A 25,785-nucleotide genomic window follows, 5' to 3' on the forward strand; every position below is an offset into this window, starting at 1 on the left:
AAATGAATCAGATGTTTTTCCAGAAGACTCCATCAACAAATGATAGTCCGGAATTCAAGTTATTCCTCGTAAATTATGGATTGATCCTAGTGGCAAGCATTTGGTTTAGTGGCCTATTGAAGAATTAGAAATGTTAAGAAAGAAAAAGGTCGAGCTAAGAAATTATGAATTAAACATGGGAGAAAATGTGGAAGTTCAAGGAATTACACCTGCACAGTTTTTTTTTTTTTGGTTTACAAGAATAAATATCATTTTGTATGAATTATTATGACCTATAATAAGTTACATGTTTGAGTCATGAAAACAACCCCTAAAATTTATGTTATAACATCCTACAATATCATTTTCCTGGATTTACAATAATGTAAGATGTTTTATGATCTGAAGTGGTATTTTGTGTTAAATTATTATGACTAGACAAATATAGAGCTAATATGATGACAGGTTGATGTTGAAGTTACATTTTCCTTTACAAGCTTGGAAAATGCAGAAGAATTTGATTCTAGTTGGGCTGATCTTTATGCCCAAGATGTATGTGCCATTAGGGGTTTGACAGTTCAAGGTGGACTTGGTCCATTTGGACTCCTAACACTGTCTTCTGAAAACTTGGAAGAGTATACACCTGTATTCTTCAGAGTGTTTAAGACCCAAGATAAATACAAGGTTCTCATGTGTTCTGATGCCTCAAGGTTTGTCTTTTAGTCACTTNCCGACATTTAAGTATAACAATAAATAGAGGAGTAGTAGTTGATATATTTATTTTTTGTACATTAATAAGTAAATAGAAAAATATGAAAAATTGTGGAAAAAAGATAAATAGAATCTTTGGCCAAAGAGAGGTGCAACTTCATTTCTCTATGAGATTTTTAAGTACAACAATATGTAATAGCTATTAGAAATGTATCATAGATAATATACTTTCAGGCATGGCAAAATTTTAGAATATTGAAATCAAAACAATACATTAATGAATCATTAAAATATTGAAAACATTCAAACTTTACACTAATATGATCATCTCTCTTGATGATTCTTTCAACATAATTAAACTTCCTTCTTCATTTTGATGATCTTGTACTAAATTAATGTGAACATCTCTTTATAATGAATCTTTGAAGAATATATCTTTGATCTTTATCAAAGTGAAGAACATATCATGCCACTATCTTTTCTATGATTTCTTATGGAAAAGATGAAGAATAATTTTTATTTTTTTTAAAGAGAAAACAAACTACATTATTAGAAAGAAAGAATAAGAAAAAAAACTACACTAATAGAAAGAAAGAATGAGAAAAATGAAAAATGAATATTCAACATCTCCATGGATGATTGTAATTTATAGATTTGATAATCCATAAGAATAAGTTGAAGAGACATGTTATTAAAGTAGAGAATATGAATAGATGGAGGTTTTTTGTAACTCATTAGATTAAATTAGAATAGTAAATATGATTGTTTTTTTTAATTTAATAAATAAAATATTTAATGAAAAGAATTAAGAAAAAAAATATCAAAAAAGGAGAAAAAAGAATGAACACCATAGAGAGGTGCCACATCACCTTGTCTATGTTTCTCCTTTATATTATATATAGATTTTAATTTTAGATACATTAAAAAGAGATATAACTATTAATCAAAACAAAGTTGGAGGATGTAAATTATCATTTGTATATGGCGTAGTTGAATCGATATATATTTTATTTTGGAAAAATCCTTTTGGCCAGAAATTTTTATTCATAATGGCCAGAATGGCACATTCAAACTTTAAACAGGTTTATTTTCTACATTATTACCCTTATTTAAATTTAAATTTATTAATTAACTAATGAATTTGACCGCGCTTCACGCAGTTTATAAAAAAATAAATAAATTGAAAATAATATTTTTATAACTTCATATAGCGGAAATGAATTTTAATTTTGTTATATTGTTTAAAATACAAAAAATAATATTTTTATTGGTGTTAGATGAACCGCATTTAAAAATAAGTAAATTTACATTTCAAATAAAAGAAAAATGAAATAAAACATAATAAAACTAAAATCATAAATACACAAACACACAACATATTTTTTAACAAAGTGAAGTACATATGACATTATTATGCATATTTGATATAGTCTTTGAGACAATATATTGAAAGGAGCACACATTTTTTTCTTCAAAAAATTGATGAATGTATAATAATGTAGTTGTCTAAACAATGATACTTACTCATGGCAATGAAAAACTTGCATAATTATGCTTTCTAAACTCATTTAGCACACTTCTATGGTGACAATAGAGAGAATGATTGATCATTTAATTTAGCAATAACTTCACCAAGTAAGAGGAGTCCTGTAATTGCCATACAAACATCTAATGTAACAAATATTGTGAAAATTTATGATTACTATCGAAATAAATTCTCAACTCCTACTTGTACGTGAATCCCTAGTATTCTTCCACAAATTTTCTCATCAATCATCTCAATTTGTTCTTTGTCTCATGGATGACTTTGTATTCCACATTAGTTAGTCCACTTGCCAAACACATTCTATCAAAAAAGAAAAAAAAAATTCAACATACATAATTTCACAATACATTATGAGAATTAAGGTGATCAAGAAGTCAAATAAGAGATTGGACATATCAAAGAGAATTTAATTAGTGTCGTCTGGGTTTCATAAGTGAAGAGTGAAAAATTATAAATCAATTTACCTTTTGTCTTGAAATAAATCACATTCCACATTTCTTCAAATCTTATTCCTTATCATCAAATAAGAGATTGGACATATCAAAGAGAATTTAATTAGTGTCGTCTGGATTTCATATGTGAAGAGTGAAAAATTATAAATCAATTCACCTTTTGTCTTGAAATANCAACCTTATTTTTTTTATTATTCTATTGTTGACTCTATTTCCACTTTTTTCTTTAAAAAAAAACGTCAAAACTATTTTCAAATCAGGCTTATGCAAACTTGAAATTGTTAAAACTATAACATTTTCCCTGACAATTACTACATGGTAGAAAAAAGAAAATCTAGATTAAAGAGTAATTACATTTGTAAAATCGAATATAGAGTTATAAATATATAACTAAATGAATCAAATTAATTTTGTATGATGTAAATATTTTAAATACATGTATCTCAATAAATTCTTGAGAATTCCAAATTCAATATTACCTGCCTTTTGTTTTTTTTTTCATTTTCGTTAAGTTCTAACAAATTAAAAGCATTTGAAATAATAAATTTTTTTCCTAAGTATTTGAAATAATGAAAAAATTCCTAAGTGAAAATGAAAGGTCAAATTTTACAGAATTTTGATAGTCAAACTAAAATGTGAAATGATATACAATAGGTTAACTTGGAAAAACGTCTATGGAGCTTTCTAATTTTCATTTTTATATATTGATCTCACCTTTCCATGTTATGATAAATTAATATAAGTGTTTTACCTCATAAAAGTTTGGACTTTAGAACTAAAATACATTGTTAGTCATAATTATAGGAGAAAAATAGCTAAATAATTTTTTCCAAAACAGATAAATCTACGATTAACTTTTAGTTCCTAAATTTTATATAACAATATCAGCTTTATTTTTACTATTCCTTTGGTTGACTATATCTTTCTAAATTTTATGATAATATTCTCATACTTATATTTTGGTATTCTGTTGGTTGATTCTATCTCTATTTTTTTTTTCTCTATAAATATTTTTCATATCTTTTTAACCTCTTCATTAATTTTTTCTCAATCAAAGTTAGAGTAAAAAAAAAGATCTTTTTTCTGTCAAAATGGAATTCTTAAGAAAGAGTTGTCTTTGCGCTATTTTATTTATGGTATTTTTCTACAGTAATGAAGCTAAAGGAGGTTACAATCCTCTAGTTCTAAATTAGTTAAAAACTTATTTAGAACGGGATATCACTTTCAGCCTCCTAAACTTATTTAATTCCATGTTATGGGGTGGTCTTGGCCGGATGGTTTGAACAACAACATTAGATCCCACTGGTAAGATCGAGATCTATATTTCAAAGCTTTCACTAAAATTTAGCTAAAATTTCAATTTATTTATATTAATTTGATTATTGCCTTTTTATTTTTTTAATAGGTCTAATGTATTACAATGGAATCTATCACCTCTTTTACCAGTACAATCCAAAAGGAGCAATATGGGGAAGTATTGTTTGGGCTTATTCAGTATCCATTGACATGATTAACTGGATCAATTTAGAGCCTGCAATTTATCCATCAGAGGTGTTCGATAAATATGGTACTTGGTCCGGAGTAGGGATTTCATGAAATGGACAATAGCCCAACACCCACTCCTTTCATCTGCTAAGACTGAAAACTGGGAATGTGTTGATTTTTTTCCAGTATCATTGGAGAATACAGATGGTTTGGACACATCTTTTAATGGCGATAAAATTAAACTTGTTCTGAAAGTCAGTCTGGATATTACCAGATTTGACTACTACTCTCTCTGTCCACAATTGTTTGTCAAGGTAAGTCATGCACATCCCTCCTCAAGGAAAATTAAATACAATGTGTAATTTGACTAATATAACCCTACTATATCAAGAATACCAAAAGTNTTGATTTTTTTCCAGTATCATTGGAGAATACAGATGGTTTGGACACATCTTTTAATGGCGACAAAACTAAACACGTTCTGAAAGTCAGTCTGGATATTACCAGATTTGACTACTACACAATTGGAACCTATGACACGAAAAAAGATAGATGCATCCCAGACGATACAATGATTGATGGATGGCATGGATTAAGATTGGACTATGGTAATTTTTATGCATCTTGGACCTTTTATGATCCTATCAAGAATCGAAGAGTTTTGTGGGGATGAACAAATGAATCAGATGTTTTTCCAGAAGACTCCATCAACAAATGATAGTCCGGAATTCAGGCTATTCCTCGTAAATTATGGATTGATCCTAGTGGCAAGCATTTGGTTCAGTGGCCTATTGAAGAATTAGAAATGTTAAGAAAGAAAAAGGTCGAGCTAAGAAATTATGAATTAAACAACGGAGAAAATGTGGAAGTTCAAGGAATTACACCTGCACAGGTTTGATTTTTTTTTTTTTTTTTGGTTTACAAGAATAAATATCATTTTGTATGAATTATTATGACCTATACTAAGTTACATGTTTGAGTCATGAAAAATTTATGTTATTACATCCAACAATATCATTTCCCTGGATTTACAATAATGTAAGATGTTTTATGATCTGAAGTGGTTTTTTGTGTTAAATTATTATGACTAGACAAATATAGAGCTAATATGTGAGTGTTAATATGATGACAGGCTGATGTTGAAGTTACATTTTCCTTTTCAAGCTTGGAAAATGCAGAAGAATTTGATCCTAGTTGGGCTGATCTTTATGCCCAAGATGTATGTGCCATTAGGGGTTCGACAGTTCAAGGTGGACTTGGTCCATTTGGACTTTTAACATTGTCTTTTGAAAACTTGGAAGAGTATACACCTGTATTCTTCAGAGTATTTAAGACCCAAGATAAAGACAAGGTTCTCATGTGTTCTGATGCCTCAAGATTTGTCTTTTAATCACTTTTTTTATCATCAAGTATTGTGGTGAGATCCCTCCTCTTAAACTAGAGAGATCTCAGATCTAAACTTGGGAAATGAAAAAAGTTCTCATAGAGAATGCTCTGTCTGTTTAACGAATCTTTTGTGATGCAAATTTAAGTTAGTTGGGCCACTGATATCAAATAATTATAAACATAAAAGTGTTGTTAGTTTTATGCTTTTGCAATTGGATAACGTTGCCATTTTATTTTATTTTAATTTGATAGGTCAAGCGTTAGAAATCATAAAAAGATGTATAAACCATCTTTTGCTGGATATGTTGAAACAAATCTAACCAACAAAAGATTATCACTACGGAGTTTGGTAAGCTTTCTTTAATACTTTTTTTTTCATATCAAATGCACTCAAAACTCATATTTCAACTCATTTTTCTTTTGTGTCGTATTGACAATTAGTTGATTTTTTTTTTTAGATTGACCATTCCGTCGTTGAAAGTTTTGGTGATGGTGGAAAGACATGCATTACATCAAGGGTCTATCCANTTGACATCCACTTAGATTATGTATCATTGAAAAACAAAGTTGATAATCTGGAAAAGCCACTCCTATGACATTATGTTGCATTCTTTCCATCCCAACTCAGGTAGACAGGCATTTGCTTTTCCTGAAAAATAACAAATTCAAATTGCATAGAAAGAGTAGAAAGGCTTAGAACTTTACACTTGATGAAGTTCTTAAATCTTTTCCTTCTCATGTCATGTTCATCAATTGGGCTGACTGTTGAGTTAAATTCCCGCAAGGGGTGATATTCTACTGAAGCCAGTTTCTCCTTTGCTGTCTGCATTCTCTTTTTTTCAACACTCTGCAATAATATAAAGGAAAAGATCATAATGCAGTTCATAAACTAGATGAATGCCACATTATTCTCCACAAAACAAATGTAAACTTACAAGGGCCTTCTCTAACCCTTGAATTTGTTGTTTGCATAGCTTGAGCTCCATCTCAATGGCATGGATACGATTATCAATAGGTACATTGCACTGCTCAACCATCTGCTTCTGCTTACCCCGGACAATCTCTGGCTGCCAAACATTTAGTGCAACTTTGGCTTGCCTGATAGCAAATCAATTGCAAAGTCAAACATCAGCCGCATCATTTTACATTATCTTTGACTAGCAAAGAATAACGTAGCAACTTATACAACAACCAAGCAAACAAGATTGTGATGCTCTGGTATAAAACATTGTTTTCTACACCAACTCGAATACCATACACATGTCTTATATAATCTCCTAATTGTATTTTTGCTTATGAGATTTTCAAAAGCAAGCAACCTGTTGTTTGTGAAAGCCAGACCCCAACTCCCATATTGTAGGTAAAAATGAAGAATCAAAAACAATAGATAACATTATAACAGTAGACTTCTGTCCTTCACTACCTGATCTTATGCAAATTTAACAACTCAGCAACAGTATTCTTCATTTTCCCTTTCTCCTCTGCAGATCGAAGTTCCATCTTTCCAATCCTCCTAGAATGCTCATTAATTTCACTCTGAATTCTTAAAACAGCCCTTCTATGGGCCAAAAGCTTCTGTTCTCGAACTTTCTCGTATCTAGTTGATATTAGCAACCAATCAGTTCTCCCATAAGATTTACCGGAGAAGATAATATTAAAAAGAAGGCAAGATGATATGGCTAAAGCTAAAATGCCACGAAAATTTAAGAACAAAAGACATAAATACAAGAGTGATATCTTCTGACCATCAGTATCTTAGAATAAAACACACATATCCAACAACAACGTACCCATGTAATCCCACAAGTGAGGTCAGGGTAGGGCAATGTGTACGCACCCTTACCCCTGCCTTGTGGAGGTAGAGAGATTGTTTCTAAAATATCACACACATTATTTGCAAATAATGAGATAGCATTTGCAAATCAATGTTTGTTTTCTCAATTTTTTCTATTTCAATTTCAACTCGAAATAGAGAATTTGAAGCTACAAACTGGTTTGACGAATATTTCAATGAAATTTAATGGCTTGCACACTCACAAAACTTCAAGTTTTTTACAAGTGAAATTCATTCTAAACACTAATGAACAAGTACTCATGTTTTCAACTTCAACAAAATACAGTATTGTTTTAAGTTTAGATCAATTATTTGGATGTTTTCGAACATCTTCGCAAAAGCTGAGTGCTTTGTTTCATGTTGTATCCACCTTGGCAGAATTGACAAAATTTCTAGCCTTCACTAATTAAAAGGTCCCAAAGCAACAAAATATTAGACTATCATTTGAACTGCTAGAGACTAAGTAGACTACTTTCCGCTGAGGCATAATATATAAATGTGTCATTTAACTTGGTTTCTGCTAGAATCTATAACCTCCAACTTTGGATATACACAAGTAAACAGTTAAAACTTGTATAAAGTTGAATAAGTAGAAACACACGTCCTATGAACCATAATACATAATACATGTAGGATGTCATGTAATACGCAAATTGCAACGCAAAGACAACACATAGGATGTATGTGTTTACTTATTCAACTTCTGGATAGTTTAAGTGTCTACTCGTGCACACTCAAAGTTGAATGACATATATGTCAATTGAGGCTAAGTTAAAACGACATTTATATATTATGCCTTGTGCAGAAGATACAATATCCTTGTTGCTATTTTTTTTTGTAACTGTGGTTTCGGGCCCAGCTGGCAACTAGACTAATTAGATTGTATCTTCTTCATCAGCTAACTGTAAACCTAAGATTTTACATGATGCAAATACACTAAAACAACATAAGACATATACAAAAAAAGAAATTTTGAGTACATGAGTGTGTGCATATATACCTAATTTTGTAGAGCCATTTGCTGGAAACAGAACATGAAGATGAAGGAGGTTGATATTTGGGAAAATCGGCGGAGAACAAAGAGGACCAGAGAGAATCATCGGAGGAGAGTCGATTGAGGAGGGTGCAAGTTATGGAGAGACAGCAAAGATCTTTGTAGTTGAAGTTGGAGGATTCAATTCCGATTTCAAGGATTCGCCTCCATAGCTCCTCCGGCAAAGCTGAATCCGACGCCGACATATTCTGCAAACCCGGCCCGATTCTGTTTGATGTTCAATTTTAAAAGGGGGAAACAATTTCTCAAACAAAACATAACTATAGCTATAAGTAAAACCTCTCTAAATTAATATTGTCGGAATCATGATTTTTTTTTTTTATAAAGGTATGTGTTCTCATTTAGAAAAGTCTCAAGGAATTAAAATGAATTTGTAAAAAACGAACAATATTCATGAACTCAAGGTCATGCTTAATGATCTCGAGTACTACAACAAAGTGGATGTCAATAGCTTTTTCGATTATTCAACTGAAAATGATATATGTTTAGAGGTTCAAAACAATGTTAATGATGAAGTTAAAAACGATACAATACATTTGTAACCAATTACATGTAAGGAAATACTTAACACATCTAGAACTCTTCATGCTTCACATACCAAAACTTTTGGATGTAATAAGAAAAGTTAGAGATGAACATTAACTAGATTTAATTTTTTACAAAAGACAAAAAGCACTAGAATCGTAGTTCACTAATTGTCTTAAATATTTTTGTAATTTTAACGGATTATTAATTTATAATATTAATGAAACCATATGATTGCATATGGGTCTTCTAGAAATATATTATCTTATTATTTTATCGAAATATGTGATTTTTTTTTCCACTGACCCAATTCAGGACCAGAAAAAAATATTACTTATTTTAGAGAGTTTATTAATTTATTGAGTATTAATTTAGAAAGGTTTTACTATATATTAAAGCTTAACACTTCCACTAACTAACATACTATGTTTATATCAAATTAATAAATATATATACTATATTTTAATATTAATTTTATTTAATAATTAGTATTTAGTATTTTAAATCTGACTTTAACTTGCATTTATGTGTTGCATTTTGAATGTGCACAAGTAAAACATTTAAACTTGTATAAATATTGAACTAGTAAATACTTTCTATGTGAAATAATACACGTATAACAATAACTTTTAAAATTGACATAATACATAAATATGCTCTTTAACTTGATTTTAGTTGTCCTCTCCACCCTCCAATTTTGAATGTGCACAAATAGACACTTAACTTGTATAAAATTGAACATGTATCCTATGTGACATCATACATGTAGAACGATACTATGACACAAAATTGTCATATAGAATATCATGTAGGATGAGCGTGTCTATTTGTTCAATTTTCTATAAATTTAAGTATTTATTTATACACAATACTCAATACAAGTAAAGTTAAAGTGTATAAATATCAGTTGAAAGTTAAGTTAAAATAATACGTTTATATATTATGTTGCTATTTTATTTCAACCATTAGCATAGGTAAATTCGGTTGTCAACTTTGTGCAATCTTCTAGTCTATCTAGATAGTCAAAGTCAATATACTACGCAAAATAAAATAATTGCAGTATGATTTTCATTTTTTTTAACAACTTATTCTTGCTTTGCTGACATGACATGTACCAACTACGTTTAATATAAATAGTTTTAAGATATCTTTTAAATTTATAATATTAAACAAGTGACGTAAAATGTTGAAATTAAAAGTTACACAATTTTGTAACAAACTTAAAAAGAAAAGGGAGGGAGCACTAAAATATAATTTCAAAAGGTCAAATGGGAGAATTCATATATAGCCGCCATATTCTGTTATATATTTTATTTTAGTATTGCTATGATTATTTTCCACTATAAATCTGGAGACACAAAATCAAATATATATACAGAAACAAAGTACTTAGCAAATAGTTCTTGAGACTATTTCCTTAGCCAAAGAAATGGGAATTCCTTCATCTGTAACTCCAATTTTCAAAAGGTGAGTGACTATCAACAACTCAAATTAGTCCTATATATCTCAATTCATTGAACAGAAGAGTTGATTTCTCATATGATCACCCGACTCATAGAAGAATTGATGTCAGATGGTCACTCAATTCATAGAAGAGTTGATTTCTCAGATGATCACTCGATTCACAGAAGAGTTGATTTAATTATATGGTCACTTGATTCATAGAAGAGTTGATTTATCATATGGTCACCCTAACTCTTTGATTTTTCAGGCGATCATTCAACTCGTAGTTATCATCTCATTAAAAAAAAATTGAACTCAAGAGAAAAAATGACTTTCTGAGATAACAACTATAGATCGAGTGATCATTACAATCAACTCTTAGTTGTTATCTCAGGAAAAAGATGATTTTTTTTAGATAACAACTATTAGTTGAGTGATCGAATTTTTTTTTTTTTTTGTGTGTAAGAATAATATGGTGATTGCAATTAAGTAAAGAACATCTAAATTTGCAGGTTAGAAGGTAAAGTAGCAGTGATCACAGGCGGAGCTAGTGGAATTGGAGAAGCTGCAACTCGGCTTTTCACAAAACATGGCGCGAAGGTTGTGGTAGCCGATGTTCAAGATGACTTAGGTTCGTGTGATCATTTCATCTAAAAGTTTTATCTGTTGTCACTAAAAAAGACATTTCTAATTAGTCAACTTATTACATATTAATTACTTAATTATATTATGTCTGATCGAACAGGTCAAGCGCTGTGCAAAGAACTAGGCTCAAACGACACCATCTCCTTCACACATTGCGATGTCACAAACGAAAATGACATGGAAAACGCGATAGACGGAGCAGTTTCGAGGTATGGAAAGCTAGACATCATGTTCAGCAATGCAGGTATAACAGGAAACATGAAGGATCCGAGTATTTTAGCAACGGATTATAACAACTTCAAGAATGTGTTCGATGTGAATGTTTACGGGGCATTTTTAGGAGCTAAAATTGCAGCCAAAGCTATGATACCAACTAAAAAAGGTAGCATTTTGTTCACATCTAGTGTTGCTTCTGTAATTGGTGGAATTGCTTCACCGATAACTTATGCTTCATCAAAACATGCTGTAGTTGGACTAACAAATCATTTAGCTGTTGAATTGGGAAAATATGGAATAAGAGTAAATTGTATTTCTCCATATACAGTTGTTACACCACTTGTTAGGGAAATTTTGGGGAAAATGGATAAGGAAAAAGCAGAGGAAATTATTATGGAATCTGCTAATCTTAAAGGGGGGATATTGGAACCAGAAGATATTGCTGAGGCTGCTGTTTATTTGGGAAGTGATGAGTCTAAGTATGTGAGTGGTGTTAATTTGGTGATTGATGGAGGGTATAGTAAAACTAATCCATTTGCCTCAATTGTTATGCAAAACTACATTTAATTTCTAGAAGAAATTGAAGGATGACTAGTACTCTCGGGGAATTTTAATCGCTCAGTTGATTGACTATCTGAACTTTCACCTTACTGGTGTGGTTTCAATTCCCCACATTCTAGAAGAAGTGGAAGGATTACTACTCTTGTACTTTAGTTTCTTGTTGTTTGTTTGTTTGTTGTTTATGAGTTTGTAAGTGTGTTCTTGTATACCATGTGTGCAGAAATTCACTTGTTCTTTTTGGGACAACTGATTAGTAAATGATATTTTTATAATTTTACTTGCAACTTGTGAATTTCTTATATTACGATCGATTGAAAATATCTATTGGGTCGGGTTCACTCATAAGGGGTGTTAATTAGTAAATTAGCTCATTAGTTTGTCCCTTCTTCTTACTCTAATCTTAGTGTATAAATACACCATTATGGGTGTAGAAAAAAAAAGAGTTTTTATTTTTTATTTTTAACTTTAGATGATGGATAGGGTTAGTGAAATGCTCTGCATCCCTAAAGGATGTCTAGATTGAAGGGAGTTCATCTGCTTTTGAGGATATCCGATGCGAATTGTAGTTGCTGCAGATCCGCTTCCATTATGGAGAAACCTGTAAATCTTCTGAACTAGTATTTACGAATCAAATATAACAAGGTCAAAAGATCTCTTTTAAACAGACTAAAAGACTTATGCGTAAACATTAGACCACAATCTAAAATTTGTAAGTTATTGCAAATGTTAGACGATAGTAGTCAAATGTAAAGTTGAGAAAATATCAAATATTAGTGAAACGATATTTGATATTTCTAATGGCTATATTGACATATTAAATGATAAAATCATACCATGATCATGCATTTTTTACTTCTCATAGCTAGAAAATTGAACTTTCAAATTTTTGAATTTTTTCTATTACATTGTAGAATCAGGGAATGGGAAAGGAGATAGTAAAAAATCGAACTCACACTTGGTGTATGGAAGACTTCTTACGTGTACCACTAGACTGTAAGCCTTGATGTACAAAATCTGTTTTTTTTCCTTTTAACTCTTTTCTATTACATTTGAGGATCGGGAACAGTAAAAATTGAACTCACACTTAGTGTATAGGAGACTCTCACTGATACTACTAGATTGTAAGCCTTGGCAATAGAAAATCTGAACTTCGATCTTGTTACTATACGTGATTGTTTCGCGAAAAGTAGCCAATATAGGGACAATACAACAACTAAATTCTCTTATCCCTTTCACCAATTTTCCATTTTTTTACTAGAGAATAAATTAAAGAATGAGAGACAGTAGAGACGAGTCCTTTTTTTTTGGTTGTCACTATTTTGGTTCCACATTTGTTGGAAGAGTGTATCCACCACTGTAATCAAAAGCATGAGTATCATTTATCTCCTTTCTCTGTAGAGCCTCTTTATTATAAGGATGTCTAGAAGCAGCTATTGCTGTCCCAAAATCCGTTATCGATGATGATGCAGACGTAGAATTTGTTTCCAGACCATCATTTTGAAGAATACTTTCAAGCATTTTTACCACTTCACTCATCGTTGGACGATCAGCAGCAGCCTCTTCAACACATTGCATCGCCACGTCCACAAACCTTGTAAAACCAATTAGATTTGGCATGTTTCTAATGACTGGATCGATCATATTGCTCAAGCCATAATGCTCCTCGTCGTTCTTATTAATTGCTGTTCTCATCTCTCGAACAACGTATTTCCCCTTCTCTATTGGTTGTTTTGCAGTTATGAGTTCTAGCATTACAACACCAAAGCTATACACATCGCTCTTCTCGGTTAGTTGTTGAGTCATATAGTATTCAGGATCTAGATAACCCTGCAATGTAATCAATAGTCTTAAATTTCAATTTCATGCTTCAAGAGTTCAACAACATTCAATCTTTTTCTTGAAATAGAAAGTGAAAATGTGCAGGATGTGGTACTGACCAATGTGCCTTTAACTTGAGTGGAAACATGACCCTTTGAGATATCTGATACGAGTTTGGACAAGCCAAAATCCCCGACCTTTGCTGTCAAATTCTGATCCAACAAAATATTTGTCGACTTCACATCTCTGTGAATTATAGGAGGATTGGCAAGCTCATGCAGATAAGCTAATCCTCTAGCTGAACCAAGCGCAACACGAAGTCTCCTCTTCCAATCTAGATAAATGCTAGTTTTCCCTGTAGAGCATAGTGGAAATTAACTTCTACAGAGAAATGGAAATATTAGGAACTTTTTAGTGTAAATTACTATAAATAGGAAGTAGTCTTTAATGTATAGGAGGATGTAACTTACCTGACAAATTCTCCCTGAGTGAACCATTTGGCATATACTCGTATACCAGTACTTGTTCGCCTTGCTCAAAACAGAATCCAACCAGACCAACTAGGTTCTTGTGATGAACCCGTGAAAGCAATTCAATTTCCGTCTTGAACTCTTGTCCACCTTGCATGGATCCATGTTGAGCCCTTTTGATAGCAATTACTTGCCCATTCGCGAGCGTTCCTCTGTAGACCTAGGAAACAGAACACATGCGAATAAGAAAAGTAGGTGAAGAGTTTATCCTCTTTAATTTATTCTGTATACAATGGATTTTCATAGCAAACCTTCCCATAGCCACCGGAACCAATCTCATTTCTCTCCGAGAAGTTTCCCGTGCATTTCTTAAGTTCATCATAAGAAAACCATCTGGCGCCCTTTAGTTGTGGTGCACCTTCACTGTCATTTCCACTTGGAGCCCACGATGCTGGACAAAGAACGTTAAAGTAATCAGACATTTTAGTTCAATCCTAGTTGCATTATGGACATACAGTCAAACCTCTCTATAAAGACGTCATTTGTTCTGATATTTTTTTGGCTGCTATAGCGAAATGTTGTTATAGAGAACATATAATTCAACATAACATGAAAAATCAGTTCCAAAGAAAACTTGGCCGTTATAGTGAAATGTTATCATAGAAGATGATTGTTATAGAGAGGCTTGAATGTATATATAGTTATAACTCATCGGTTTATTTCTATAAAAGATGACATTACCAAATGGTCTACTCAATCCAATAGCTCTTTCAGCAAGTTTCTTTTGTTGAATAGCATATATTGCAAGAGCAACGAGCAAGAGGACCAGGATGGTACACCCGGTAGCTATTCCTATAACTTGTCTTGAGCTAATAGAAGTTTCTCCACGTTCGGCTGAAACAGTTTTAGTATTAAGTCAGTATATTGGTCTAGAAGTTACAGTTGAAAAGAAACTCAGTAATTATACCTTGGAAAGTGTAAGGAGATGCTATAAAATAGTACGGTCCAAACTCGTGAGGCGGCTTATAAGTTTGGTTACTCAAGGAGAATCCAATCCTCTCAACCTCTGATCTATTAAAATACTTTCCTGTTGGTGGAAATAATTCTAACTGCACCTGAAGATAATCATCAATGTTGAAGAAGGGGTTCTGCAGAGAAACTGAACCAGGCGTGAGATCCAACTTCACCCACAGGCTCATTTCGAGTGAATGGAACGTATTATCATTGGACAACTCCCTAAAAGAGGGTCCTCTAAAGTAGAATGTTCCCTGGTACGGATAAGCACAATCACAACTTTGTGGGCTAACTTTTTGATCAGCAGGACATGATTTGCTCCCACAGTTAGCTAGGCTGGTTGAGTAAGGCTTTGCAGATTGCTGCTGAAGCTGGCAGTAGTTCGTGTTTCCAAGGGCCGTGTCACATACAGGGTTTCCGATCAGTCTGAGGACAACCACAAAGCAATCAAGGAGAAAGAAAGAAAAAAAAAATCTAATCGACAAAAAGGAGAAATGAACCATCTCACATCAAGGTATTTTTGTATCCAGAGCCAAGTGTGATTGATGAAATATCGTTGTTCTGTAAATCAACAAGAGTGAGTTGCCTGCCACTGATGCCACCCATGTTCAACGTATCATTCAATGCGTTGTTCCTCAGTTTCCTGCATAAGTTATTACGATCATTACAACCTCTTCATTGCAGGTAATAGACATGGCATATTCAGTTAGGATCGCGATACTCACACTTGTTGTAATTGAGGTAAAGCGAAAAGTTTCTGAGGCACTGATCCATGGAGTGAGCCATACTCAATGACTCTGAGCATTACATCAGTTCTTCCTACTTAGATTCATCAAACTTTTTTGGAAATTCATAGTTGCATTCATAACTGATTAATACTCACAGAGTGGTGAGAGACTCTAAAGTCGAGAACCATATAGGTGCCTCCGATTTATGGAAGGAATTATTGCTCAAGTCCCTGGAAAAGAAACAAAATATGATGTATCACTTCAACATTGAGAAACAACTAGGGAAAATCAGGATTCCAGATATTTTCCTTACAGATAATTAAGGGAATTCATTCCAGTTAAATCTGGTAGTGGACCGGACAGTTCGTTGTGAGCTAAGTTCCTGAAAACAGAAATAAGATCACAAAAGTACAACTTCAATCTACAAGTTATTGATTTCAAGCAGAAAATTGAGTGAGCAATGATGGGAAAAAGTATACTTACAACTCTACAACGCTTGTGAGATTGTTGAGGTTTGATGGGACGCTACCATTTAAGGCATTTCTATCGAGCCGACTGTATATGTTAGGTTACATGAATACCAGCAAAAGATAAAAGTGTACAAGCATATAATCCAAAACAGAAGGTGAAGTAGCATGAAAGGTAGGATAAATAAGACGGTCAATTCTACTCACAGAACCTCAAGTGTCTGAACAAGTCCTAGTGTAAGTGGAATGCTCCCGCTTAGTTGATTTCCATCAAACAGTCTGCCATATCAGAAGTTCACAAAGTGAGAAGGAGGGCAGGAAGAATAACGCGAATCACTCTTTAGTTTATTGACTTACACATGTATTAGCACCATGTCAGCACTAAAAAGAATGTCCGGAATGGAGCCTGAAAGTTGGTTTTTGTTAAAATGGCTGCGATAATGACATAACATAGAAGTCAGACCTTAAGAGGTATATATCCTGTCTTAAGAACAGCTTGATAGGAATATATAAAGTTTACTCACAAGTGTTTTGCCTTTTTTAGAAGGTCTAACCCCGGACTTGAGGAAGTTGAAACAGGAATTGGTCCTGTTAACTGGTTATCTGCTAGATCAAGCCAGTAGAGTTTCGACAGATTGCCAAGAGTTCGTGGAATCTCACCAGTGAAATTATTCGAGTTAAGTGCTCTGTGTCAAAGAAATTGACATGGAACTAGATGAATTGATGATACACCTAAAATGATCACAAGTTAATATGGCTGAGAAATTCTTACAAGAATGATAACTCAGCAAGTCTTCCCAACTCCATCGGTATACTGCCACTGAAGCTACAGCCCGCGAGGATTCTGAAAAGTAAATAAATACATTCACGTACATGTAAGTTATGTATATCATTGAATCGTGATACAAATTACGAAGAAGAAAGCTATTCAAATGATCAATCTATGACGAAAATATTATAAATGTCAATTTTGTGTACATAGAGGGTATACATTATACAATCAAGACCATCAAGTTTTCATAGTCTTACAATATGTTTAGTTTCTGCAGATCTCCTATCCGCGGAGAAAGAGAACCTGTAAGTCCTCGGTTGAACGACAGGTCTCTGCAATGCAAGTTTAGCAACTGAAGTGAGCAAATTATGGTGACAAATACAAGCTTATTGCTAATAATCAACAAAATTTTATTGGATTTAAAAACCAAACTCACAAGGAAATTAATTCAGTGAGCCCTCCAATGTCACCACTTAATTTTCCTCTCAGTCCCATTGTTGATAATCCCCTGAAAGAAACAATAAACACAATCAATTGTTAACAACTGCTTCGTTGGTGAAACAACAATTTCAAAAACTAAGATGTGGCTTGGTTTGAAGTATAAAAAGGTGAAAAACTTACATAAATCCCACTAATTTAGGAGCTAATTACTTTGATACACTCTAGTTTGCAATATTACATATCTTATCATATTCTGGTGCGTCTAGATACATCCAAATACATGTATCTCGAGATACATGATTTCAAAATTAGGTGTAATTTGTTCTAGATACATTGTATCCAAGTGGATTCGCATTATCTGGATACATAACAAATTTTGCTCGCCTCTCTCCCATCTCGCTTGCCACTCTCCTATGTATCTAATATCTCATATGTGAATCACACCAGATACACATATCTAGTGTGATTCGCATGTATCCAGATACATAACGAATCTCGCTAGCCTCCCTCCCCATCTCGCTCTCCTCTCTCCCTATTTTAGTATATATGGTAGCAAAAATACATGTATCTAAGTGTATCTTCCTCAATATATGGAGGAAACTCTTAATTAGTGGTAAGATAGGTAATTTTTTTGGAAGTATAGGTAATGATGTATATATAATAGTGAAGTACGTCTAATTATGTATTTTTTTCCTTAAAAAAATAAATTTATGTATAGATTTTCGTATTACTTACACAACATTTGGTTTTCCATCTAAAAATTTGTAAGATAATATAGTTTCCATATAACTAACATGATGTTTTGTTTCCGGTATTAAACTCTGCACTAGTCATGCGAAGTTTAATATTGGAAACTAAAACCTTGTATAACTTAGACGAGAATCTATATATTATTTTTCACAAATAGAATGTGGAACAACAATACATGTACGAGTAATACGTGGATAAGAGCATCTAAAGGCGGAAATGCACTTAAATTATACAATCATGCATAACAATTCATGTGTTATTAGTCATCGTATAACTAGAATGTAAACCAAATTAAACGATCCCCAGATATTGGAAGAGAAAAAGCATACTCACAATGCAGTTACCCTTGAGTTGTTGCAGGTTACACCATCCCAAGATGTTCCACAAGGATCATCCGATTTCTGCCAACTAGGCGGCGTATTTTCCCACTGATCTTTCAGTGATCGAAGTATCGTTACTGCAATAAACCAAGTTCACACTTATTCATAACAAAACATTATTATCTGAACTCAGTACTCTCAACGCAAAACATAAACTTATAAGTAAAAGTTCACAAAAACTGCAACAAATAGTAAAACTCATAAAGTTTAAATATTGGATCCGACAATTTTATACAAAGTTCTTACCATCTCTGGGATCTGTAACAGTGTATATGAAATCGATGCCAGACGAGAAGACGATAAAGCAGAGTAACAGCCGAGTGGCTGCCATTGTTCAAAAATTTGCTTCAGATCAGCAAATAACTAATTTGATTTTTCATACATATGGTCACTTATAATATGTGAAAAATACAAATAAAAGTTTGGAGGGATTTTTTTTGCTTTTTAAGGGTAGTTGGTGGGTGGGGGGAAAAGTTGTTAGGCAAATTCGACATTTTAATGATTTTGCTTATCTTAGAAGCCAATCTAACTGTTGTCTAATTCCACTATCGATTACACTCATAATTGTGAGACAATTATCACTGAATTATAATGGCGGATCCGTTGTTACGGTATCAAGTTCATCTGAACTCAGTACTTTTAACTCAGAATATAAATTTATGGCTAAGAAGTAATAAAATTGTAATGAATAGTAAATATGAAGTTACAACTTTGAAAATATAACGGATTCGGTGTGTAAAACTTTAAAAGTTGAACTCATAAAGTTTAAATTGTGGATCGAGTCTGATGACGGTGTGAATTGAAGTGAGTGTGTGAGTGGACATTGTTTGGCTTCTTTTACACGCTGAATCACAGGTATAAAGAGAAAGATACTGATATCTTTGATTCTAAGGCAGATTATGATGATGATCCAATGTAGGATACAGTACTACAGAGGATGAAGATATTGAAAGAACTCGTAGATTTTAGATCAGATTTTGAAAATTTATTTTCAAATATCTAATAGTGGTGAAATTTGTAATTTATCTTCAAAATTCATTTGAACTCACAAAAAACTTTAATTTTTTCAAAGTAAAATGCATATCCAAACACAACTTCAGGTTTCATAAATTACAACTTCAAAAAATCAAATTTTTAAGTTTTTATTTCCAAATCTATGGTAAAATGGAGTTTAGTCTCATCAATAAATCTTATTTTCGAACCATTAGTAAGTTATTATTTTTTTAACGAACTAAAAAGTAAAGAATGCCACATGAATTAAGACGGCATATCTTTCTTTTTACTGTACAAATACAATTTTTATGTTACATGTATTCAATTTAATTCAACATTATTCAACTTAAATCTTTAAATTAAGCATATTACAAGTCACATAATTTTTATGTTCTATAATCAATGAATCTTAATACGAATTTAATAATTTCTTATTATTCTTAAGTTAAATTTTAATTTCTCATTGTCATTAACTTAATACTCCTATCAAATATTTAAGTACTATATAGTTTGTTTAGTCACACTATCACAGTGCCAATTCAAATTTCTTTCTTCTAATTTAATCACTCTCAACTTTAGTTTATAAATTATTGAAAATCCCCCAAAACCCTTGCTCTCTGTTGATATAAATAGAGAAGCACAGATTTAGATAGAAATGGGTCTAAAAATTTAACTTTATGAATTCAATATCAAAATTTCATCATATACCATTTGATTTCTTGGGTTCAAAACTAATTATTTGTAGTATTTTGTAAAAAAACTCTACACACATACATAAGGTGTGAGCCAAAGTTAATGAATTCAAATGAACCTAGTAGTTGAAACTCAACTCTACTCAAGTTTGAGCCTTGAGTATGGAGAATATCTTATTGGAAGCAGCCACCTCCAAAATGAGCCTTTGCAATGCGTGATTCGAATTCAATAAAATAAAATAAAATTGGTTAGGCTTGGCTTAGGCTCACCCAGCTAGTTACTGTAAATAACCTCAGGTCGGTCTGAACTCAGTTTGGTACTGCTAAAGAAGGGTTGGTTGACCTCGACTCTACTCGGGTCAGCTCGATACCCGAGCCTAGCTGTATAAACTACAAGGACCAATATACCCCGAAGAGAAATACTGATGTATAAGAAATACAAGCAAGAATTCATATACAACTCTGCCAGCCAGTAACTGGTCATGTCATTTGTTTACAAAGATAATGAATCAGAGACAAGTTATTTGCAGCTCTGCAAATGGTGATCTTTATAACTGTAGAATTTTATACATTTCTTACTGATCGCGCTAGCCGTGCAGGGAAAAAGAACTTGACTGCTACAAGCTGAAAGTTCTTCTTGTCCTTCAACAAAGTGTTAGAAGTAATTGTGTATGATTTCCGATTTTTCTTTACCTTAACAATAAGAGGAAACTACAAATATCTTTCTGGATCTTATAAATACTTTGGCCATAATACCATCCAGCAGAAAGAGCTAAAGAATAGCAGGTCATTGTGCCCTGTTAGCATCTTCTCTTATTTTCAGGTTTGGAACCACTTCATGACTCTATGCAGCTGCTCATCAGTAAAAGAAACTTGAAACTTGTGAAGCAAACTGCACAAATGGAGAATAAATCACTCCATATAATAACGAGGAGAAGACGTCTCAGACCAAAAAGAATATCCGCAGAACAAGGAGGGAAACAAGTATCAAGCACAACATGTTCTACTTGCATCATCAAGTTGTGCTCCTATTTTGAGAAGCTAAGTTTTGAGAGAACTGCAGCAGCTTGGTCACCACCTAGAAGGAAATAAGGATGTCTAAGAGCTGCAGCAGCAGATAAACGTCTACCTCTCTCTGAAATAAGTTTCGTAGCCAAATCCCACCCTCTACCAGAGTCGAGATCAAGGATACTGAGATCAGGCCTCGTCCTAGTCCTTTCTCTCCAATTATTCAAGTCATATCCAACTGCATTTAGTTCCATATTGAAGTTCTTTAAGCCTGCTGTAGACCTTAAGCTTGGTACTGCCATTTGCATGAGCACTATTCCAGCAGAATACGTGTCAAAGAGATCAGGACTGTTTAGCTGCAATAACAAGAGTTATCCTGCTTTAAGTATAAAACGTGAACTCTGCAACGTCATCGTCAGATATTTTAGCAAAAGACTGAAAATCTAATGTAGTAAATGGAGTTGACACATGAGTGCGTTTGGTATGAAAGAAAATGGTTTTCTGGAAAAAAAAATCTTGGAAAAAAAGTGGTTTTCTTACTTATTTTCTAGAGTTCGAAGTAAGCATAAAATATTATCCCAAAAACATTTATATATAATTCTATGCAAACACTTTGAAGGGTGGAGATGGAGGGTAGGGGTGGTGTAGGGGACGGAGTATGTTGGAGGATGGGGAGGAGTCAAGAATGTTTTCCAAATTTTTTTACTAACAAAGCATGGGAAAGTTGGAAACCATTGTCCTCCATGCCAAACACACCCTTAGTTTTCTTTTTTCCTTTCTGCTATACTTACATATAGAATAATCTTCTGTGTCAAGCTTACAATGAAGGAAGAATCACAACAACAACAAACCTAGTGTAATCCCACAATTGGGGTTTGGGGAGGGTAAAATGTACGCATACCTTACCCCCTACCTTGAGAAGGTAGAGGGGCAGTTTCCGATGGACCATCGGCAATAAAGGAAGAGTTACAAGGAATATAAATCCATATTAGAAGGATACCTGCCATAAGAATGGGGAAAGAAGTGCAGCAACTGGCTCTGGTGGTGGTTTTGGAGTTTCTTCTGGCATTACATAGAGTTCAGGTGGACAATAATCAGGATCAAGTAGCCCTTTGTCAGGCACATAATTTTTTCCAATCCGAAGATCAGTTGCTGCCCCAAAATCTATCAGCTTGATTTGTCCCTTCTTCGTGACCACTAGGTTGGATGGCTTTACATCTCTATGGACTATACCTGTGTCATGGATTTTCTTAAGGGAAGTAATAATCTGACGCATGATTTGTTTGATAATTAGTGCATTCCGTTGAATTGAGTCCAATCCTTGTAAGACACGACCAAACATGACAGATTCAATGTTCAAGGGGAAGCCGCGATCCTTCATGTAATCACCTAGGTCCCGATCTCCCTGTCACATGAAGTTCCTACATTATGGATGCAGTTGCCATCTTACAAGTTCTGATGCAATTCAACCAAACAGAAATATGGAAACAACCATAAATCTAATCATAGAAAACAGCATGCATCAAGGCAATTAGTAAGATCGAATTAGATTATTACATTTCCACGTAGCTTTTATGTTTATTGTGTCCAAACTTGGGAAGGCTCCACGTACTATACAAACGATGAAGGAGAGTGGGACTGCTTAAGAAGACTCGATAGCATTTCCAGGTAACCATGACTGCAACTTAAGTTGAAGTAGTTGAATGGAAGATGAGATTCAGGAAGACTTTGTAGAAATGGTTTCGAAGATGATGAGTTTGTGAGGTAAGTTTCTTATGGGGGAAAGGGATATGGTAACTGCTAATTCCAACTGGTTACCTATAGCTTTTGCCCTGACATCCTTACTCAGAATTGAATGCTTAAGCTCTTATTCTCATAAATCCTATGGTGTTTATAAGGTTTGGACAACAATTACATTTTTTTTATTTCTGAAGATGCAAACATCAGAAAATGGAGAAAGAGGTCTCAACTCCTCTCATCGACTTTATTCTTTTTCTTCTTTATCAATTTAACGTATTCCTACCGATGTTGAAGAAATATATGCTGATGCAGGCATGCAGCTAGTCTAATAGATATATACTAACTGACAGATGACCTTGTATTTGACTTTCAAAACACAAAAAGCCATGAATAGTTCCTATGAAATGAAAATTATCGCTGAGAAAAGTATGTTAAACTGCCCAAGTACCTCAAATTTCCAGACAAGCCATTTCTCACCCTTAGTATATCGTGAGTTAGTTTTTTCAGCAACAAAACTTCCAAGAAAGTCTGCACATGTCTCAGGAGCTGCTCTTGATAGCCTATAATTGAACCATTCTTCAAATTCACCACATTCTGCAGCACCTTGAACACCAATCTTTACCTATACATCAGAAAATAAACTAAATTGTTACTAGGGAAGAACGAGTATTAAAAATCCCCAGTACCAAGCAAATGCAAGAGAGAAACAATTCAAGAACTGACAATGATGAAGAGAGGGTCAAACATAACTACATAGTTGTGACAAAACAAGAGGACCATCGGACGCAATCCAGATTAAAAGTAAATAGAATACACAATAATCTTATCAAGATTTATGGAAGGAAATAACCCAAATCAATATAATGTGGAAGGCGTAATCATAATCAAGCCTAAAATATTTACAACCAAAAAACTCAAAACTAAAAACCTTGATAAGCTTTAAGGTTAGGCAGTATATGGGCAGAAATAGCTAGTCATTCCATTCCATTTTATGTGTCACTTCATTTTTAATCCTTTCCCCATTAAAAGGACGTATTTTTGTACTTGAAACTCGACAACTTTAATTTCTTTGATTACTATTAATGACAACTTTAAGCTATGAAATGTCATAAACTAATAAAAGTACTCTGGTATGTGCCAAGAGTCGTTCTTGATTCTTAAACTTCGTATACAGTCAAACACCGACATTATAAAATGAAATGCAGGGAATACATAAGAAAGAAATGTTTAGCTGCTTCGCAATACCAGCCTAACGACGATAACAAAAAGCATACAAATGATAGTATGATACAACTAATGCAAGCCAAATCAATCAAATATTGCTCATAAATGGAGATCTTTTAAAGGATAAATCACCTCATTACCTGTTTAAGAATGACCTTTTCCTTGAACCTTGAATCTGTGATAACTGATTTCACTGATGATCCTCTTTTCCTCACAATATCATCCAAATTTACATTCTTGGGAACAATGACCCCAGAATAAACAATCCCAAATGAACCCTCACCTAACCTTTCCCCAATCAAAAAATCTTTCATCTTGAAATTCCTTTTCCCACTCAAACTATCTAACCCCACTTGAATAGGTGCCAAAATATACGCATCAATGGCACCAAGTAAAACCCCAGGTCTAGCCGTCAAGTAAATCCAAGTAATACCCGCAAAAATCAACAGCCCCAATTTCTGTTCTTCCGGCAATTCCCCAGTAAATTTCTCAAATTGGGCATACCCAGATTGAAAAACTGGGAATTGAGACAAAGAATTGTCCAAACTAACAGAAATTTCATCAACAAAGGAGCTGCAAGTAATGGTGTTGTTTCTCTTGGAATGGTTAGTACAAGACCAAAAATGGTAGCTTTTTGAAATGGGTCTTAAGGGTGAGTAGCAAATGAGGTTAGGGTCTTGATGGAAAGTTGTTGCAGCAGTAGGAGAAGGGGAAAATAGAGACGCCATTGATGAGTATTTTTTGCTTGAAGCTGTAGCAGGTTCGTTGTTTTATGGGGAAGTGTGCTTTTTTTTCACTGTTAGTGTCAGCAGAGGTAGCATTTTGTCCACGTGAGATTGTGGGGTTTATCTTTTCGGCCATGGATGTGTGGAGCATGAAGAAACAACAATGCTATCTGTAGACAACAAGATTTGATTATCATAGTCCAAAGCGGGAAGAGTTTTGTTTTTCTTGTATTATCTATTGGCTAATAGAAAAAGGATGAATGGTTTGGTAGAAAAAAGCCACTTGTGAGACCCGACCCGACCCATCGAATCATGGACCTAACTTCCGATTTGAGATCTGACCCCAACCCTGATCTAGACCCCCAAACCCAACTCCCAACCCTGATTTGAGACATTACTGACCCACCATCCTGAGACTCGACCTTGACTCGGACCAACTTTCGACCCAAATTTGAGATTCGAGACATGAAATGTGACCTTAATTGACACCAACTCCCAACCCTGACTTGAGATCCAAGACCCGACTCTTGTCCCCAACTTGACACTTCAGATGATATAATATCTGGCTCTCGAATTAGGAATTGAGATATGGGCAATGACCTCGATTAGGACCGACTCTCAACCCCGACTTGGGACTCCACCTGACTCTAACCTCAACTCGAGGCCTTAGATTACCCGATACACTACTCTTGGATCAAGATGGTGAGGTTTAAGAAAAAGGCTTGC

The 25,785-nt window shown here is 33.6% G+C and overlaps 4 protein-coding genes and 1 pseudogene across 5 annotated transcripts; 2 read left to right on the top strand and 3 right to left on the bottom strand.

The window, feature by feature from the left end:
• Positions 1-2: 2 nt before the first annotated feature.
• LOC125864132 (beta-fructofuranosidase, insoluble isoenzyme 1-like) lies at positions 3-6,155 on the top strand (annotated as a pseudogene).
• LOC125864433 (F-box protein SKIP24) lies at positions 6,092-8,685 on the bottom strand. Its single transcript, XM_049544437.1, has 4 exons — positions 8,394-8,685; positions 6,983-7,156; positions 6,495-6,657; positions 6,092-6,406 (listed from the first exon to the last, which is right to left on the bottom strand). Exons 1-4 carry the CDS (start codon positions 8,630-8,632, stop codon positions 6,158-6,160), a joined length of 825 nt encoding a protein of 274 aa, XP_049400394.1. The 5' UTR covers positions 8,633-8,685; the 3' UTR covers positions 6,092-6,157.
• A 1,600-nt stretch (positions 8,686-10,285) lies between these two features.
• Positions 10,286-12,123, top strand: LOC125864432 (short chain aldehyde dehydrogenase 1-like). Its single transcript, XM_049544436.1, has 3 exons — positions 10,286-10,439; positions 10,928-11,046; positions 11,161-12,123. Exons 1-3 carry the CDS (start codon positions 10,402-10,404, stop codon positions 11,841-11,843), a joined length of 840 nt encoding a protein of 279 aa, XP_049400393.1. The 5' UTR covers positions 10,286-10,401; the 3' UTR covers positions 11,844-12,123.
• Positions 12,124-12,969: 846 nt separating this feature from the next.
• On the bottom strand, positions 12,970-19,068 carry LOC125864434 (leucine-rich repeat receptor protein kinase HPCA1). Its single transcript, XM_049544439.1, has 19 exons — positions 18,924-19,068; positions 18,631-18,754; positions 17,543-17,614; positions 17,364-17,438; positions 17,107-17,178; positions 16,859-17,020; positions 16,692-16,766; positions 16,542-16,613; positions 16,351-16,422; positions 16,181-16,249; positions 16,023-16,097; positions 15,865-15,936; positions 15,648-15,782; positions 15,093-15,565; positions 14,867-15,019; positions 14,437-14,576; positions 14,126-14,345; positions 13,775-14,010; positions 12,970-13,664 (listed from the first exon to the last, which is right to left on the bottom strand). Exons 1-19 carry the CDS (start codon positions 19,006-19,008, stop codon positions 13,152-13,154), a joined length of 2,895 nt encoding a protein of 964 aa, XP_049400396.1. The 5' UTR covers positions 19,009-19,068; the 3' UTR covers positions 12,970-13,151.
• Positions 19,069-20,886: 1,818 nt separating this feature from the next.
• On the bottom strand, positions 20,887-25,280 carry LOC125865324 (serine/threonine-protein kinase STN8, chloroplastic). Of its 2 annotated transcripts, XR_007446345.1 has the most exons (5): positions 24,475-25,280; positions 23,559-23,732; positions 22,371-22,775; positions 20,973-21,726; positions 20,887-20,940 (listed from the first exon to the last, which is right to left on the bottom strand). XR_007446345.1 is itself a non-coding variant. In XM_049545527.1 (4 exons), the coding sequence occupies exons 1-4, from the start codon at positions 25,060-25,062 to the stop codon at positions 21,391-21,393; spliced, it is 1,503 nt and encodes a 500-aa protein (XP_049401484.1). In that variant the 5' UTR covers positions 25,063-25,280; the 3' UTR covers positions 20,887-21,390. The 2 variants fall into 2 exon arrangements, 1 of the variants encoding a protein (XP_049401484.1); XM_049545527.1 differs by having other exon boundaries at positions 20,887-21,726.
• Positions 25,281-25,785: the final 505 nt, after the last annotated feature.

The sequence above is a fragment of the Solanum stenotomum genome, chromosome 5 (genome assembly GCF_019186545.1).
Source record: "Solanum stenotomum isolate F172 chromosome 5, ASM1918654v1, whole genome shotgun sequence".
NCBI lineage: Eukaryota > Viridiplantae > Streptophyta > Magnoliopsida > Solanales > Solanaceae > Solanum > Solanum stenotomum.